General features: G+C 44.6%; 1 protein-coding gene across 1 annotated transcript; it reads left to right on the top strand.

The window, feature by feature from the left end:
* Positions 1-498: 498 nt before the first annotated feature.
* LOC104320973 (bone morphogenetic protein 6) lies at positions 499-6,707 on the top strand. The gene is made up of 4 exons (XM_009923431.2): positions 499-1,485; positions 2,236-2,352; positions 3,548-3,749; positions 4,928-6,707. Exons 1-4 carry the CDS (start codon positions 499-501, stop codon positions 5,368-5,370), a joined length of 1,749 nt encoding a protein of 582 aa, XP_009921733.2. The 3' UTR covers positions 5,371-6,707.
* The last annotated feature ends 12,160 nt before the right edge of the window (positions 6,708-18,867 follow it).

Here is an 18,867-nt window from a genome sequence, read left to right as displayed (position 1 = left end):
CTCAGCATACGCATGCCTCCCTCCATCGCTAATTACTTGGAAGCTCGGCTGCTCTTGCTGCACGGCGATCGCAGGCGGCCGGACTCTGTCCCGTCCCTAAAGCCTCGCCCTGGGCAGCAGTCGGGCCCGAGTTACAGCCTTGTGTAACCGCAGGCTCTGTCCTGCGGCACGGCCGAGCCCACCCCGGGGCCTGGGCCCACACCAGGGGGAATTCTGTGGGCTGTGAAGCTGGCAGATGCAGAGGCTCACGCCCATTTTCAAGGGTACTTTTCATTGCTGTGGCACTGACAGGAAACGGCACCCGGGATCAGCAATGCCCAAATCAAAGCCTGTTTTAAGAAGGTAAGTTTAAAGAATAAGACTCTCACAAGTGCGGTTTTCTTTGCAGCTACTTGGCCTCCCCCGACACCAGCAGCCGTTCCCCCGAGCCCCGGCCGGCGGCCCTCTGATGTTAACGAGCCAGCGGCGATGCCCCATTGAGCCTGTAAAGGGGCCTTAATGGCCCGGGCGAGGCGCGGCCGCCCGCCCCCGGGGGAAGCGGCCATCGGGGCTGAGCGCCCTTGCCCCGCGCTCCGCGCACTCGCCTCGCCGCCCTCAGCTGTGGCGGGCCGGGGGCCGCGGAGGGCCGCTGCCGCCTCAGCCCAGCGCGGTCACAGCCGCGAAGCGGCGCGGGGCAGCCGAGGCGGCCTCGGCCTTCCCGAGCCAGCGCCGCCGGCCATGGCGGCCCGCCGGCTGCGGCTGGGGCTGGGGCTGGGGCTGCGGCTGCGGCTGGGGCTGCGGCTGGGGCTGGCCTGGCTGCTGAGCCTGCCGGCGGCGAGCGGCCTGCCCCTGGCCCCCGGCCCGCCCCTGGCCCCCGGCCCGCGGGACGAGGTCCTGGCGGCGGCCTTGCAGCGGCTGCGGGAGGTCTTCGACATCGAGGAGCTGCCGCCCGACGTCCTGCCCCGCAGGAAGCCGCCCCAGTTCATGGTGGATCTCTTCAACAGGGTGGCCGACGCCAACGGCATCACCCGCGCCCCGGGGCTGCTGGAGGGCGACGTGGTGCGCAGCTTCGAGGACCGAGGTGGGCCGGGGGCCCTGCCGGGGCCGGGGGGCGGCGGCGGGGGCCGAGCCGAGAGGCGAATTCCCCGCAGCAGAGCAGCGCCGGCGTTTCCCGGGCGGGGCGGGCGGCCTCCGTGCCCGCGCCGGAGCCCCTTCACCTGCTGCGGAGCCCCTTCCTCCACCTCCTGCTTGGCGTCGTGTGCGTGTCCCGCAGATTTGAGCAGAGCTGGCAGCTGCTGTGGAAGACGCGGGGCTGCAGCTTATTTTGCGGGGTCTTGGGTTGTTGCTAAAGAAGGCTCTCTTCCAGTTCACGTGGACCAGTACCGCTTCTACTTCGACGTCAGCGCCATGGAGAAGGGCGAGCAGATGCTGAAAGCCGAGTTCAGGGTCTTCAAGCTGAAGAGGACCCATGTGTCTGGAAGGTCTGACGTGAAACACTTTTGCAAAGTAAGCGGGGAAATAACGTGTCAGTTGAACACTTAACTTGTGCTTTCATTGTTAGGAATACTGAAAGTGAGGAGTGCAACCACTGACCGCATCAACCTGCTTTATTTTTATTTGATTGTCGTCCACTCTTTGCCTCCAGCATGCAAAAAAGTAGACGTGAGGTTTTGGCTTTGGCAGTATGCTGTCCTTTGCGCACGATGGCAGTGAGCTCTCCCTAAAGATACCCGTGTCAGGCCTATCTCAAACCATACTGTACTTTTCTGGGGTTTGAGATGTTTTGAAATGTGAATCGAAATTTATCTGCTTGAGCTGCTCTAAAAAAATAATAATAGCAATCAGGGATTCGTAGGAAAATGGGGCAGGTAGGGACTCTGACGTTGAGTGTATCTGCCCCCTTGGCAAAAGGCAGGATTGGACTTTTTGCAAACCTGAAGGCAAAGATGTGGAGGAACAGAAGACTTTCGTCGTATCAGATGTTCAAAATAGAAAGAAAAGGGATGGTCAGGATATTTTTCTACAGTATCAAACAGTCCAGTATCGTGCCTCTGCACACATCTAGAAGTAGATGTATGTAGCAATACTTGTTTTTCTGTTAAACTGTCCAAAAACTACTTTTTGCCTGGTTTAGAATGACAGTACAGTTTTACAGCTATGATGTGGCAGAAATATGCGTAATCTTCATCCTCCTTGTTTCGCTGGAAGAACAATTGGTTTCATTTCTTACTGTTTTGTTATATTTCTCTCATCAAGGTGGAAGTGCATGAGCTCTTGGAGAGTGGAAGTAAGCCACAAAAAAAAAATCTCATTGCATCAAGATTATTGTCCCTGTACACAGAAGGCTGGGAAGTATTCAACGTCACACAGACAGTAAGCAGAGAATTCTGACTTGATTCTGAATCTCTTAAGATGACAGTCAGCTTGTAACTCCAGCATTGCCCTTATGCTGGGTTTTGTGGTCAGTTCAAACTGAAGGACGGCAGCAGCAAGAGAAGCTTGCTTTCTACACTTACAAGTACACCTTGGTGCTACCTGAATTAAAGAAGTGTTTATATGCTGCTAGCAGCACAGGCATGATGAGAATTGAGTAACCCAAACCTAATCGATAGGAGGGACGTCAGGCCAAGTATGTTATTGTGATTAACACGTTAGTCTTTAGGCTGCCAAAGGAGATGGCATTGATCGTGTACTAAGAACAGGTTTTCATTTCTCCTTTTTATTCTGGTGACATTACGACAGAGCAGATGTGCAGTGTGCTTTAACGTTGTGTTTCTGGAATTGATCAGGGTTGGATTGTTTTTCATTTAACTTCCTCTGTAGACTTCTTTATTTGTTAGTTTCAGGATGTGTTTTGTAGATATCCTTAAACTGTAACAGTATGTGAATGCCTTTGCGTAGCAAAAAAACAGATGTGGTTTAAAACATACAGTTTCTTGGGTTTAAATCTGTATTCTCGGACAGTGTTTTCTGTTGCCTAAGCTTTATGATGAGACTGAACAGTGTACTTGGATGATTGGTGGAGTTGCATCTTAAGCCATGATAGCCCTGCTTGAGAGTGGCCTGGCCTTATCTATTAGTTTGTAATTATAACAATTAGATAAAGTAAATTTGCTTGATTGCAAGTTAATCTCTTCAAATGCCATGTTTGTTAGATTTAAATGAGTTTTAATGGTATGGAAAGTCTGGAGAGTTCATATTACTCTGTTACTAAGATTGCTATGAAAAATAAATTCCTGGCTGAAGTCAGAGCGGATTTATTTTAATGTTAATTTTAACTCCTAGACTCATCTATCCACTAGTAAGTTCTCTGAAATTAATTATCTTCCTCTAAATGTAGCTTTGGGGAATGCATATGGTATTTTGTATTTTTAAATGTTGAATTACTGGTTTAAATATTAAACTCAATTGAGTCTCAGCTATACAGTTACCTCACTTCTTTCATAATATATGTTCTTATGCTCTGATGGCTTGTTGCCTGTTCCCTTTCCTAATATAAACATTGCTCAATTGTAATGCTGTAATAAGAATATTGAAACAGTATTTTTCATTTCCCTGTCATTAACAGGTTTCCAAGTGGGTTGGAAACAGCAAGTCCAACCATGGCTTTTTGATAACTACAACACATGTATTCAACAATAGAATTGAGCACAACCTGGTTAAGTTTGCCAAGAGCCAGGGCACTTTGCAGGAGAGTAGAAATGCTCTCCTTGTCCTCTTCACCAACAGTAACAAACGGAGGTCTTCCAGCTTTGTACCCTCTTCCACAAGTAAGTTCACACGAAAGCAGCAGCTCTGTTTTAGAATATGAACTCCCTGTTCATTTTCTTTTACCTTCTGCTGCCTCATGTATACCTAGTCTCAGTATTTATTTGCAGTGTTGAACAGGTTTGAAGTTCAGCTTTGTCACTGATCAGAGTTTGATTTGATAGTTCTTGCTAGTAGGTCACCCCGCATCTTGGTTTGCAGGGTTTTCTGTAGACGATTGAATTTGCATATTGGGAAGAAACTGTGTAGAAATTACATCAATATTAAGAAGTAGGTGGTGAAATTGATTAAAAACAAAAATGCGGCTGGCCTGTTTATTTTTGTTTTCCAAAGAAAATTTTTATAGTGAAGCCTTAGATCCCAATTTGATGAGCATCAAGCTCTGTATGGGACACTGTGTCAGGATCGAGAAATTTATACCCATTTCTCAATGAAGATACTCCCTAGACCTGCCTGTTGTTTGTGATCAGTGAATCTGTGCAGATTGTTCTTCTACCAGCCTGTGTATACTGATACACAGAGGCTTTTAGCCTCTGTATGTGGATCTTGAGGTCTCCATGGACAGTTATCAAGGCTTCTCAGAAGATACTTTAAGAAAGCAAACCTATTGTCAGTAAGCTTCATTCTCTAGCAGAGTTCCGTAAACCTGGTGGTAATTTTTTTTAGATCCAAAAACTGAAAAATATTTTTTAAAATATTGCTTTACAGGAACATACTCTGTTTTGCAAGTGTATGGGTAGAGTTCCTGGAAAGAGAATACTGGAGAGAGAAAAAGACTGTGATCTCCACCCTCCATTAGCACTGTTCAGTATGATGTGTGTTGCAGGAGTGGCCATACAAAGACCTTTAATACCATTCTGACCAGATTCAGCCCTGAAAAGGGCCTGTGGAGTTCACCAAATGTCTTTAGTATATCATTGAGCTTTTCCTTTGTATTTCTGCTGAGTTGGGGCCTTTCAGGCCACAAAGTGAAACACAAGATTTGGCAGGTTTTGAAATATGGCTGAAATGGCAATTTCACACATCCTTTCTGGTACTTTCACAGTTTTAAGTGTCATTTTAAAATCTGCTCTGAAGACTTTGAGGTAGATTTATGGAATAGACTTTCATGCAGAATACTGTACTTAGGAAATTAATTTCTTTTGAGAAAGATTAACACGCAAGTTCCTTTCCCAACCAGATATGAACCCTGCCAAAAACGATGCTTCACGCATGCCTCATGAAACTGAGATCATCGAAAGCAGCAGTGGAAGCATCAGCAGGAGACCTCGAGCTGCTGCAATCCCTTCTGCCAAAAGCCAGGTAGCAGCATGTCATCGAAGGGAACTCTATGTTGACTTCCGTGCTATTGGCTGGTCAGGGTGGATTATCTACCCAAGTGGATACAATGCATTTTATTGCAGAGGATCCTGTCTTTTCCCCTTGGGGGAAGGTTTAAATGCAACAAACCATGCTACAGTTCAGTCCATAGTCCATACACTTAAACTGTCTCAAGATGTCAGCACGCCCTGCTGTGTGCCAGATGAATTGAAGTCCCTCAGTCTTCTCTACTTTGATGACAAAGAGAATGTGGTCCTTAAAAATTACAAAGACATGGTGGCAACCAGGTGTGGTTGTCATTAACAGGACCTTTTTTTGTCTGCATTTGGTGTGTGCCTGGATTCAGTTCCCCGTTTGCCACTGAAGATACCGAGGCAGATGGCATTTTGGTTTACAGGGCAGGAGAGCCAGAAACTCAGCTGTGCTTCAAATCCTTCTCCCCTCACCATGGCTGTGTGGAGAGGTGTTTAAAGGCTGGCTTTTGAAGAGCTGTAGGCTTCTGGAGGGTATACTGACCTGCATGGAGAGCTCTTTGAGTGCCTGTACACCAGAGGAAACTATTAAAATGGGAACTTGCTATGTGACAGAGTTGAAACGCATTAAGTTAAGCATTCAGGTTAAGGTCTTGTTCTGTACATTGAGGCTCACAATTTCTGATGCTTTAACAGGCACGGTATCCTACCTCAATCCAGGATGGGGTGCAGGTCTCTTAGTAACACAGCCTTATCCAGTTTTGACTGCATGATCTGGTGGGGATGTACACTTCCACATAGAGCTTTCAGGATAGTTGTTTGCCCAGAGCTAATGTCAGAGGCCTCTACCATCTGCAGTTCATGCATTACCCGGAAATGCCCTTCTTCCCCCAGTTCTTTATGCAACTCTACCAAATGCGGAGACCTTGTAAGTCCCCTTGGGACTCGCTAGCCAAGTGTTTGTCTGTGAATCAGCAAACATAGCTTTCAACTCAGGGGCACCTCTGTACGATGAAGGGTCAGCCAGTCCCCCTCTTCGTGAAATCATTCTCTTCCACCATGGTCTGCTGTGGCTGTTAGGCTGTGTGGCAGCAGAGATCACCTTTGTGTATTTATACAGTGGCTGTACAATGGGATCCTAAGCTTGGGTCAGAATCCCCATAGTTTAGCAGGAAGAAAGATGACCACTAAGCTTTGGAGGTCCATGAGAATATGCTGGATGCTGGCCTGGTCCTGTATCTGAGGCAAGGTTGATGGAAGGTACTCACAGATTCCATTCCATTCTTCTTGAAGAATAGGACATAGACTTGGAAAGGGCCCCCTGAGGTCTTTCAGGCTTGCTACAATTTAATGCAGGTAACCAGCCCATTGCAGTTTCTCAATCAACTCATTGAGTTGTAACTTAAGCCTGGTTAAGTTTCTTGTCTCCGTTAAACCTTGAAGGAGGCTGACTTCTCACAGAATGTGACATCTCCCATGGGTAGAAACTTCATGGAGAATTTTTTTATTCCAGTGAGATTTAAAAAACCCCAAATTATTTATGTAAATGTTTTTCTTTCTGTAAATACTGATGTCTGTAATAGATTTGATTTATTTAAAACCCAAACACTTATTAACTTAATCTGTAATATAAAATGTTAATTTTCAAATAAATGTAATGTAACATTGGTCTGGTTATTTGTGTTGTATTTGAACCTCCTTCCCAGAGTCGTGAATCAAATACTTTTCTAGAAGAGAAGACATTCCCAATGGCTTCAGTGGGCACTGTATCAAGTCCTCTGACTCCATGTCAAGGTGTATAGTAAGGTAAGCAGAATAGATGTGTTTCCCTTCAGGGAGGATCCAGTAATTTTTCCTGAAGTGGAACTTGCATTGAAGCTTCTTATAACTCTTACATGCGTTAGGTATAGAGATAAAAGCCCTTCAGGTTGGTCACATGTGGTGCTTGTAACAAAGCCTACCTTGTGGAGGTCCTGAACTTAACATACCTGAGATGGTTTCAGTTTTTCTTGATGTGTGCAAGGCCTTATTTTCATGTATGTTGTAATATCTTGGGATACCTTCATTAAAATTTCAGTAAGTTAGAAAGCCAGGACAAAAGAAATGCTGTTATTCACAGATACAATATATGGGTGAGAAGACTGCCCCATAAGTGTAGGCCAGGCATGTGCTTATGGGAACTACAGCCTGGAATGGGTGGAACAGAGGAGCCTGAGCAGGACAAGGATTCAAAAAGAAAGGATGGCATGCATGGGTCAGTGTGGAGAGATGGCTTTTCTTCCACCTAGTTGTTTCTCTCGAAGGCTGCAGAGACTGTTGTAAGTATCAGCAGAGCTGTGACACTCCAATGACAGAACAGCTCCAAGAGCAGGTCTTGCTGCTGGGAGCAGCAGTTATGGCAAAGGACTTGGTGCTCGGTCCAGGCTGGAACAGGCAGTGGAGCATTCAGAAGCTCATTTCTGTTGGGGACAAAAGGCTTGATTCCCCCACGCCACAGAAACAGGCTGTAATAGGGCTGCTGTATTTCCATCTGGCAGACCACGTGTTGAACTGGTGGTGCGTGAGCTGTGCGGTGCAGGCACAGGGACTCCAGTACCACAACGTTTCAAACCTGCTGTATGTGCTCAGCATGGCAGAACAAAAGTGTTCATCCTTTCGGCAGAACAGCCCATCGTTGCCATGCTGCCCACACTACCTCATGTTCAGAATTCCCAGACAAATGGCCAAAATATTCCTCTGCCTATGTAAAACTTCTGTGTAGGGGGGGAGGAAAAAAAAAGGGTGTTTTGATCTTGGTATTTGGTCACCCTGGTAAAGTAGAATATAGATTTGGTAGCAGGGTGGTGCGAACTGCTGTATCAGCCACACCCAGCCATTGGATTCAGTGCCATTGGCAAAGGGACCTTGGAAAGCATAAAGAGTCGCAATCTCACTTTACTGGTTTATTTCCCAGGCTGCTGTTTTGCACTTTTCCCTTTTCACTGCAGAAATTATCTGTGGCATTTTAAGTCTGTAGGAACCACACCTTGGGAGTGGGAAAATGTACCTACAATGAGAGTCCAGAGAAGGTGATTTCTGAACGGCGACTTCAGCTGATGTTGTGTATGCTTCTTTTGGTAGGAGCCATGAGAACTGAAGCCGGGAGTTTTCACTGCCAAATAATGCTGGAAGAAGGACTGCATTTGGAATGGGCTGGCTGAGGCAGGTTCTGTGCCTAACACATTCTCATCTTCTGTCTGTGACATGACAAATGCTTCTAGCACCATCACCATCAGCTGTGTATCAGCTGCATCCTTCACTGCTCAACTCAGAGAATTGTCCATTTTTCCAGGATATCTTAATGGGTTTCTTCTTGTTTCAGATGCCAGGGAAAAAAAAGGAAAATTTTCTATTGAAAAGCGAGTATGATTAATAAATAAATGATGGGCACACTGAATACTAGCTAACATAGGGCTGCCCTACAATAGGTGAAATACGCACAGTCAAGCTAGGAGCACTCAGTATTTTTGCACACATTAAATTATTTTTTTTCTGCACCACTCAACATAGTCTCATTATGCCCCATTAAACCCTGATAATTAAAACAAAATATATTGGAATTGTTTATCCTGGACTTTGTAAGGAAATGAGGTTCATAATAATGCCAAGGGAAAAAATTTACACTACACCAGAACTTGTAATTAGAATAACGATTAAGCACAAGTATGCTCTTTTTTTCTTTTTTTTTTTTTTTTTTTTTAGAATAAAGGTACATTTTCTTGTTATTCATTAACTGAAATAAGTCCGAATTCCAAAATAAGAAATGCTACATTTTGGAGTCTTTGTTTAATCAGAACATCATATGTTTAGGTGGCATACCAAAAAGCAACAGCTAGGATTTTGGAGGGAATAGGGGTAGTCTTCAGCATGGACAGTCTGGAAAAGGATTGGTGACTCAGGTTGTGTTGTTAACACCGTGTTGCATCACAACTGCAGCAAGAGGAAGCAAGGCCAGCAGCAAACCCCGTTGTGATAAACACTCTACCAAGACCAACGAGGAGCACACCTGGCCCTGAAGAGCTCTTCTTGTAAAGAGCAGAAACAAAAAGGAACGACTTCAGATTTCATACGCAGGATGCCACCAAGAGCATCGACACCCCAGAGACTGAAATTCGGAGGTATACAGAGGAAGAGCCCCATGTTAAAGGACTGAGAGCCTTGCAGCATCTCTCCCCTGCCTCCGGCTCCAAGCCTCACCGAGGGCATGGCTACAGCAGGCGTGGGGCTGGCTGCCTGAGCAGGCTCAGCTGGTGGCTGGAAGCAGCAGAGTGCCCCATTAGCCATTCACAGCGCTCAGCTCTGCAGCTCAAGGTCTGCTGGCTTGGATCTCTGACAGCTAATGGGTCTATGGATCCTCTCCGTAGCGTAGGATCAGCGTGATTCTCCTCTGGTAAATAACACACCTTGCCTTTTATACCCACAGGCACAAGGCAAGCAGGATTTCAGGGGCAGAAAGACTCAGGCAATGCTTAGAAGGAGAATCCAACCCCATGGTAAAGCTGTAGGGTTACGCTCAACCCCTTGATAAAGAGTTTGGCCCGGGTTTGGAACTAAAGAGGTCCAGGTATGTGAGGTATGTGCAGTCACATGCATTATCGTGTAAGGTAGGGAGAGCCCTAAACCTGGCGCCGACAACACTGCAGTGGGATGGAAGTGGGATTTGAGTATGTTGTGGAGGAGAGCTAATGGTAAAGAGCACAAACCCACAAGAAATGAGACTTCCATGGTCTCCTGTTTGTAGAAATGTTTGTTTTAAGGGATTTCTGTGGTGCTCCTGTCAGGAGGTATAGATGACGAGACGGTGCTTCTTGGCACTGAAGCAGGGGGAGGGGTATGCTGGGGATGTCCTGGGGCAGGTAAGGCAGAAGGGATGGGCTTGGGGAAATTGCTCTGGGATAGTTTCCTTTGTGAGGGGGGAGATAACTTAAATGTGCCTGCCCTGAGGAAGCTGGAACACAGCAGTGCAGTAAGCTGCTGAAAAGCCTCTGCTCTGTCCGCTCTGCAGGCTTGAAAATCGTGTTCAGTATGAGGCATCCAGTTAGGAATGCTCTAAGTAGTTTCCAGACTGCCTGGGCTAGTTACTACGGTTCCTGTTCTCTGTGTAGGAAATGGGGCGCTTAGATGCTTTACTTGAAAGACCCATGGAGGATAGTATTCGATTCATAGCCCGCGGAGCTTGTCTCCTGAAGAGAGGAGAGAAGCTGGGTGCCTATCGTAAGTTCCAGGCCTTTCCCACAGATACCAAACCCTCCAGATTGTCTCCAGGCCCTTTAAGATCACGCATGCAAATATATACATGCAAATGCGTTGTATACCTGCGGGTTCTTTCTTATGTACACCCGTGGGCCCGTGCATTCCTGTTCAGAGGCAGCCTCCCTCCTGGTTCATCCCAAACTGCTTCCCGAAGGATGGCGCTACTTATACCTAACCGAGGTGGAGCGCTCGGGGCTAGTTGGAGAACATTGCCACGTCCAGAGGGTGAGCTTCAATGGCTTTGTGCAAAAGTATGTCACACCTAGGCTGGTTCTCCCTTTCTGGCGTGGAGTGTAACTCAGCTCACCTCCAAGGAGAGTAGTTAGCAGGTGTGAATTGACCTTTGGTGAATGAGACAATCGTGCCTTAAAGCAGCCAATTAAATGTTTTCTTTCTTCCTACTGGGTTTATTGCTTAGAAGCCATTCACAGAATAAGAGGGACTGCCAACTTGCTGTTGTCACAAGGATGTGTGCAGCTACAGATTCATGCAGATACTAACTGCCCTAATTCAGAGCAAGATCACAGCCTGTCCAGGTCTGGAGAACAAAAGGTGTTAAGTTTTGCCTGCAAGTGGGAAAATGACCTGTTACTGGGAAGCGATTGGCCTTTAACTGGAACCACGATTTGGTGATGCTGTAAATCCAGGCCTCATGACACAAAGTGGCGTTATGGCATAAATCCCAGTATACTGGATCAGATCTGCTCACAAAAAACTTGCTTGGTTACCTATCAAGTTAAAGGGAGTTGTCAGGCAGCATAAAGGCAGTGCATGTACTTAAAAATCAGTCTAGACTCTGTACTGTGTTCCATGTAGGAATCAACTTTTTGTCCATGTCAGATTTTCTGCTGAATATGCTGAGCCAGTGTTAGGTAGCCAGGGAACTCTGTCCTCAAAAGGCATAGACAAAAACATCGAGTATAATTTCCCCAAAACATGTCTAAAATTCCCTAGGGTTAAATCAATCTAAGAATTGGGCCAGCTTTACTGACAGTGAAAGCCATACGGGGCAAAGTGCTGCTGGGAATAAATGATCACAATTTTCAGAATAAGCAGTGACTTCTGGATCTCCACTGCTACTCCCGGGATTCCTATTTTACTGCTGGAGTCCAGGCTGTAACTGGAAGGTGTCAAGGTTTTAGTGATTCAAAATCAGAATTAGAACAGATGATGTTGCAAGAAAAAGACTTGAGCAATAGGAGTTAAAACTCTGATTTCTTGACGTTTGCTGTTAGAGCTAAGACATCAAATCTTTTAAAAATCCCAACCAAACGTACGCATATTAGATAATCCACCCGATATCTAACTTAACTAGATCAACAAATACCTTCTGAGAATTGTTTCAGTTTATTTAGTAAGATTTATGCTTTCTGTACCACAAGAAGAAGAGGAATGTGCACCATGTTGGGGGAATGGAAGATGTGATTGAGTTTGCCATTCTCAAAACACTCCCATGCTTGACTTATCAAAGAATAGAATCACAGAAAAAATTAGCCTGGAAAGGGCCTCTGGATATCATCTTTGCCCAACTTTCTGGTCAAAGCAGGGTGGTCAGGACCCTGTCCAGGTGAATTATGTGTATCTCAAAAGATGGCGATCTGACAACATCTCTTGGCCCCTGTCCCAGTGCACACCCACTCTCAGCTTGAGTATTTCCCTTGACCTCATGACTATTCTCTTGCTAGTGCAACCCAGAAGGGGGTTAGGGGCTAGCCTTCAGCACTGCATAGATGTACCAAGGGCATATGATCAAGTCCTTATCCACAAGGATCCCCAGATAAACTAAGGAGTCAGCCCCTGACATGTGCCAATATATGGGGTTGTTCCCTCCCAGGAGCAAGACTTTGCATTTGGTGAACTCCATGTGGCTCTTGTTGTTTCCCATCCCGAATAACTTTCTGTTTCCTAAACGTGGTATTTAGTTTTAGCACTGGGTTTTGACACAGTTTTTTCTGCTTCTTTTGTCATGAAGATTTTGTCTTGATAAAAAAAATATTCAAAACCTCACATTTATTTTAAGATTATGACAATGCAAAAGCACTTCTAAATTCTCTAATGTTTCTCTGGAAATTCATAGTTCTGAGTGATCCTCTTTACATTTATGTATTACCCTGGAAAGTTCACACAGGTTGGCTCAATAATAGCATAGATTACAAAATGAAAGTAGTTAATTTATTTTCATATGGTATTGTAAAACTATGCAAAACTTTGCTTTCTAGTTTTCTGGTGGAAAATGGGTCAGCAGGTAGCTAGTATATAATTTCTGAGATATCTTGAGACTTCCTGTGATTATTTCTCCTAGATTATAATAAGCTCCTGTTTCCAAATATAATTTATAATTATTATTGCAGTAACAGTCTTTCTGATTCACAAGGGTACATTGTCACAGGTGCTGCATTTTCAGCCCTTGTTTTACAGGCTCAAGTCCTATTCCTAACTGTAGCTAGTGACTTCTACCAAGATGAGGTTTTGACCTGGACATTGGACTGTTTCTCGTGTGCTTGGGCTGGCTGGTGGCTGAGACTTAGAGAAAATGGGGCTGGGATTCACTTTGCCCAACTTCAGGTACTGACAACATGGACACCAACATGTGATCAAATTAATCCCACCCTGAGTGGCTTTCCCGGAGTCCCACAAAAGCCTGATAGTCTTAGAGCTGGACCACAAGACTAACTTTCCGCTGGCAGAACAGTGATGATAGGCAGTCACCAAGTGACATTTTTCAAACTGGCCTGAGAGCTTTGGAAGCCAAAAATTGCTATACAGGTGGATGAGAGTCAGAGGCTACAGCACACTTGCCATTTCCAGCTGCCCATCACCTCCCTCCACTGGACACTTCTGCCACTGCTGATGTGCTGCGCTTGAGGTGGTCCACGACTGCTAAAGTCACCATCTGGCTCCTCATTCTGGTTTATAAGTGCAACAGCTCAGAAGCTGTTTCAAAGGCAGCAGTCTTTGGTAAATGGACAGGATAGACCATGGTCACACACCAGGACACCAACTGCCTCTGCGGCTCAACACCTTTCAGCCTTACTGCTTTCCGGCAGCAGGTACTGTGCAGGAATGGGCAGAAATATTTTTCCCCACTGCATGAGAATTTTCAAGGTCAAGCAGTCAAATCAGCTTTCAAATTTTTGCATGCCAAAAAGCTAAAAGAAATATTTTACTGAAAATTTTGTTCAGGGTTCCATAATCCTTTATTCTAATTTCAACAACATAATTTTACATTTGTAATTTGAAATTATTTTAGGGTTTTCTTCATTACAAGTACCTTTTGGACATTTTGCAAACTTTTATTATTTTTCAAACAAAATGTCAAAAGGGCATTTTTTTTTTTCTGTGAACAGCTTCAGTGTTCAAAGCTCAACATTTAATCTTTAAAAAGAAAATAATTAATATATTCTGAACAGGTTCATTCTCATTCTAGGCAGCAAGATATATGTGTTCTGAGACTTGTGACTAGAACTCAAATGCACATATAAAATGTGAATGTAAACTTTGAAAGTGTAAGTATAATTTGCCCAAGAACAGGCTAAGAAAATAAACCTATTTTTTAAAAAAAAGCATTAAATTGAAGCTTTGAATATTGCAAGCCCTAAATGAACTCCAGAAAATGCCAGCAGGGTTCTTTGCTCCCATCCAGCCAAGCAGCATAAACAAACTGATTAAGAGCATGACCATGGCCATTCTCCTGTTGTTTCTTGGATGGCGGCTCATGAATGTATCACTTGCTTCTCAAGCAAGGCCAATCTTAGGTTTAAGAAGTCCATCAGCTGCCCAGAGCTCTGTGCTCCTCAAGACCACCCACCCTTTCCTTCTTCACCACACACTGTCATGAGATCAGCAATTTGTGGTAACCCCTGTGTGCTGACTACCTCTCCACACAGAAGCCCACAAGGTAGATTATGCTCTTCCTTGATAGGTAAGTGACCTTGCAAGTACCACGATGTGTGATAACCTGTTCCTGTTGCAAGTCTTGTCTCAAGCCTTCCAGACTTATTTCACCAAATGCTCCAAGGTGCCTGAGACAGTGATAGGACCTGTATTTTAAGGTAAGAAAATGGGACAGAGGACATAGGAAAGGGTGGAGGAAGGGCTTTGTGGTCCTGGTTTAAGAAAATACGCTGGGAAAGATAATGTTCATGAAGCCAGAGTTGAAAGGCTATATGGATGTTCTCTCAAGTTGAATTTTTTTAAGAATGCTTTAGGACCCTGCCTCTAAATTTTGCATGACCTTGCACTGCCTTGTTCTTAAGCCCAAAGAATGAATTGCCATTGCCTCCTTTCCTTCATTCATGTAATATTCAGTTTGTTTAAATGGTTCCATCTCACTTTCTGAATCAACAAATTTCTGAATGTCAGTGAACACCATTATCAGAGTTTCAGCAATGCCTTTCGTTAGCACAGAGCATCCAGGTCCTGGGAAATAACTCCAGAGGGATTTCGATGGAGAAAGGCCTAGTCCTAGTGTCCTGGTTTCAGCTGGGGTAGAGAATTGTCTTCCTAGTAGCTGGTATAGTGCTATGGTTTTGAGTTTGGTATGAGAACAATGTTGATAACACTGATGTTTTCAGTTGTTGCTAAGTAATATTTAGTCTAAAGTCAAGGATTTTTCAGTTTCTGATGCCCAGCTAACAAGAAGGCTGGAGGGGCACAAGAAGTTGGGAGGGGACACAGCCAGGGCACCTGACCCAAAGTGGCCAACAGGGCTGTGTCCCCTCCCAAGTTCTTGTGCCCCTCCAGCCTTCTTGCTGGCTGGGCATGAGAAGCTGAAAAATCCTTAACTTAGTCTAAACACTACTTAGCAACAACTGAAAACATCAGTGTGTTATCAATATTCTTTTCATACTGAACCCAAAAGATAGCACTATACCAGTTACTAGGAAGACAATTAACTCTATCCCAGCCAAAACCAGGACACATAGTCTGAGTTTACTGCTCTCTTCTGCAGTAGTTGTCCATTATGGACAACTGAGTAAATCGATTAGTCTTTCTGTATCTCATTTTCCTACCTTCAAGTAATGCTACTACTTTTTCTCACTCTTACAGCTGCTCCCTTGGAAGTCTTCTCTCACAAATCTTGGTCAGAAGACTCATTTTAGTGGGAAAGAGTACATCTGGCAAAAAACACCTTTATATGACATCTTCATTAAAAAAAAACAGAAAATCCCCCAGAAAACTAGTATTGTTTTTCTCAGCAAATCCTGGCATAGTCCCAACCTGAACTCCCAGTCACTTCAGATGGTAAGCAGCATGGGGACCAGGCATAGGTCTGGTAAAGGCATAGCTCCAGGTAGAGAACTGTTGCTATTGAATAAGGCTCCTGGCAGACTAATCCTCTGTGACACTGGAGATGCCACAAGGTACCTTCTTGTTCTTCATGGAGAGGGAAGACAAAGTATGGTTTATGGGCTGCATTCTGCATGTTTGTACAGTTCTGGCCATAGGACTGTAGTCCTGGCCAGCTCTGAAAGGAAACACATAATTCTTTTAGACACTGTGTGGTGGACAGTGAAGAAGATGTGGGTGTATCTACTTGAAGCTTGGTGTGACCTGGGTTGAATGAGTATAATCCTTGTGGGGACCCAAGGGGTCATGGGATCAGGCCTGGCACACTGAATGACTTCTCAGTGGTATGTAATTGAAGTTAATATCCTTCTCTTCTCATGTGCTTCCTCTGCCATGTCATGAAATTTCTCTCCAAATCCATTGGTTGCTCAGCCCTGGCCCAGGCTTTTATTAGAGACTTTCCACTTCTATGTTGCATGATCCCCTATCTAAGGATCATGTAATTTCAGTCCAGACAGCAGCTCTCAACTGAGAAACAAATATATCCAGTATATGCAGTCCCCATTAGAGACAAAAAAAAAAAAAAAAAGAAAAAAAAGATTACTTTCATTATAAGTGGGACCAGGAACGTAAAAGTTCAATTACCAGAATGCGTTTGCTTTGTACACTTTAAACCTGCTGTAGCTAGTATAACTGGCACATGCAGTTGGGTCTAATTGCTGCTTTCCAGCTTGACCTAATTGATGCTCTGATTTGCAGTCACCTACCTCTATGAGCCCATGTTTCATTACATTTTACCCTTGCTCCCGAAATCCTAAAATCCCCATGGGGAGAAATAGATTACAGCGATCCAGAGCTTTTGTGTGTGAACTGACAATTCTTTCTCCCCTATAATTTTCTCCATCTACATGTGAACAATGAAAGTGCAATAGGTTGACAAGGAAATGTATTAGTTACCCCAAAATACTCCTTATTTAGGCAGGCATAACTCCTTTTAACTCACTAGGAGTTTTACTTAAACTGAATGAAAACTGCAGTGGTATAAAATCAGCTCAGAGATATTTTCATAACCTAATTGGGATGTTTGTATTACAAAACTGTGTTAGTCTCTGCTTGTGATTACAAAGAAGAAGTTCTTTGCTGAAGAATGTGTCAGTATTTTCTGTGGAAAATGATTTAAAGAAAAGCTTTTGAAATATGGAAACCTCATGGTTTTAGCTTCAAATAAGCATTTCAGTCATCATAAAAAAAACCCCTCTAATGTCTCCTGCAGCTTTGATTTCAAACACGTCACATTCTTCATTAAAGTAATCATTGTTAAAACAGAGGGACATAAAGCAACATAGGATTTATTCCTTCATTAAACTGATGATCCGTATATGAAGCCAATTAACATTATGAGTCTGGTGAACATCAAGTGTAAAGAGGTTACAGAAAATTAAAAGCAGTCACCTTGGTCTTTAGATAAAGAAAGAACACTTTTACATTATAAATTATAAGAGTGTCCAAGCGGGACAAATCGGCAAATTTGGTTAATTGGAAAATACATTTTACTGCACATGAATTAGGGTAAAATAACCTTTTAGCTGCTAGCCTTTTTTTGTGGTCAGGTATTGAGAATCATGGGAAAGGAAGTGTTTGGACATGGAAAGGCAAGAGAGCCATTTCATCAAGCCTGAGTCATTCAGACTTTCTTGAGTTTTACAGATGATCCCCTCAAAGCTGAATGCTCTTAAGGAAAATGTCCATTCAGTGATTTTGCTCATCAGTTCAGTCCTAGGTTTTATTGTCATGGGAATAAAATGAGGAGAGGTATGTTTGTGTGTGCAGCACAGGAACAGTTCTGCTTTAAGACAGACACAATCAGCAAAACGTCTACCCAGAACTGGATTTACTTGGACTTTTCCTTGCAGAAACTAGTAACTAATATTGATGTAATAATAATAACAACAGTAATAATGACAATAATAATAATAATAATAATAATGATGATGATGTATGTAATAGAGACTTCAAGGACTTTGCATAAAAAGGGTTTGGGTTTTTTTTCTGAAATATTGTAGCTCACCTCTGTATGTTATTTCATGCTACAGCTTGTTTTTAGTGCTTGCCTTTGGTAGCTAGATGAGAGGAACTACCCGAGAAATATTAGCCATGATCGAAAGCAGTTTCCTGGGGTTTGTTGGTTTGGTTTTTTTTTCCTGTGGTCCCAGCTTCGCAGAAAAGCGCCTACAGAATGGTAACACGGAGAGACCCAGAAACAGCCCTGACAACAGCTTTTCCCCGGAGAAGGGACTAACCCCGCGCTACACCCCAGCGGGCCGGGCCGGGCCGGGCCGTGCGGGGCCGGGCCGGGCCGGGCGGTGCGGTGCGGTGCGGTGCCGGCGGGGCGCGGAGCGGCCGGCGCTGTCCGTGGTGCTGAATCGCGCGGCGCCGCTGCCGCCGCCCCTGGGCTCCGGCCGCCCGAGAACGGCACCCAAGACTCCGAAGCGCTAACTTTTAATTATGTGAGCCCCACGTTTCGTGCATTAAAATTAAACAGGCACCGAAGTGGCGAGGGGTGGGGGATTATATATTGCTTAGTTATCTCCTTGTTTTTGCAGCTGCTGCTCCTTGGGAGAAAGTTGAGCCTCGCCCGGCTCGGGGTCCTTCTGCTTCTATTTAAAAAGCAGCGACTTGGAGCTCTTCCCCGTGCTCCATTTCACCCTCTCTGCCTCCTGCAATACGCTGAACTTGCAGGCTTAAAACTGCTGGGGAAAGTGAGTCTTGGAGCCAAAACGGCAATGCAGCCCCCTGACTAGAGCAAGGCCTGAGAGCGCCATAATGAAGTTATTATTATTTTATTAGGGGTTCTTATGATAAAACACTCTCTCTCACTCTCACTCCCTTCCCGACGTCAGAGGAAAAGGAAAAGGCACATCTGCCTCTGTGCAAAGGGATCCTGCAGTACTGGCCCTGCGTGGATTTTAAAGCTCGGGATGGAGAGACTGGCAGGGGAGATCCAGACAGTACCTCTGGGTTATGTTCTTCTTTTTAAGGTTAATTGACCTAAAGCTTGTGCTGCTATTTTAAGGATTGCAGTTGGATTCAGAACGTTGGTCTTGCATCTTGCACTGTGCTGTAAAAGCCGTCTCAATTCATAGTATACTTTGCTGTTCAGAGGCTTGCCTGGATGGTAAGTCAATCTCTGTTGTCAAACAGCAATATCACTTACAGCGTTTGTGTATGTGTATACATGTAAATATAT

Source organism: Haliaeetus albicilla, chromosome 11 (assembly GCF_947461875.1).
Source record: "Haliaeetus albicilla chromosome 11, bHalAlb1.1, whole genome shotgun sequence".
NCBI classification, from domain to species: Eukaryota; Metazoa; Chordata; class Aves; order Accipitriformes; family Accipitridae; genus Haliaeetus; species Haliaeetus albicilla.
The sequence above is the reverse complement of the archived record's forward strand: the minus strand, read 5'-3'. Positions and strand labels throughout refer to the sequence as shown.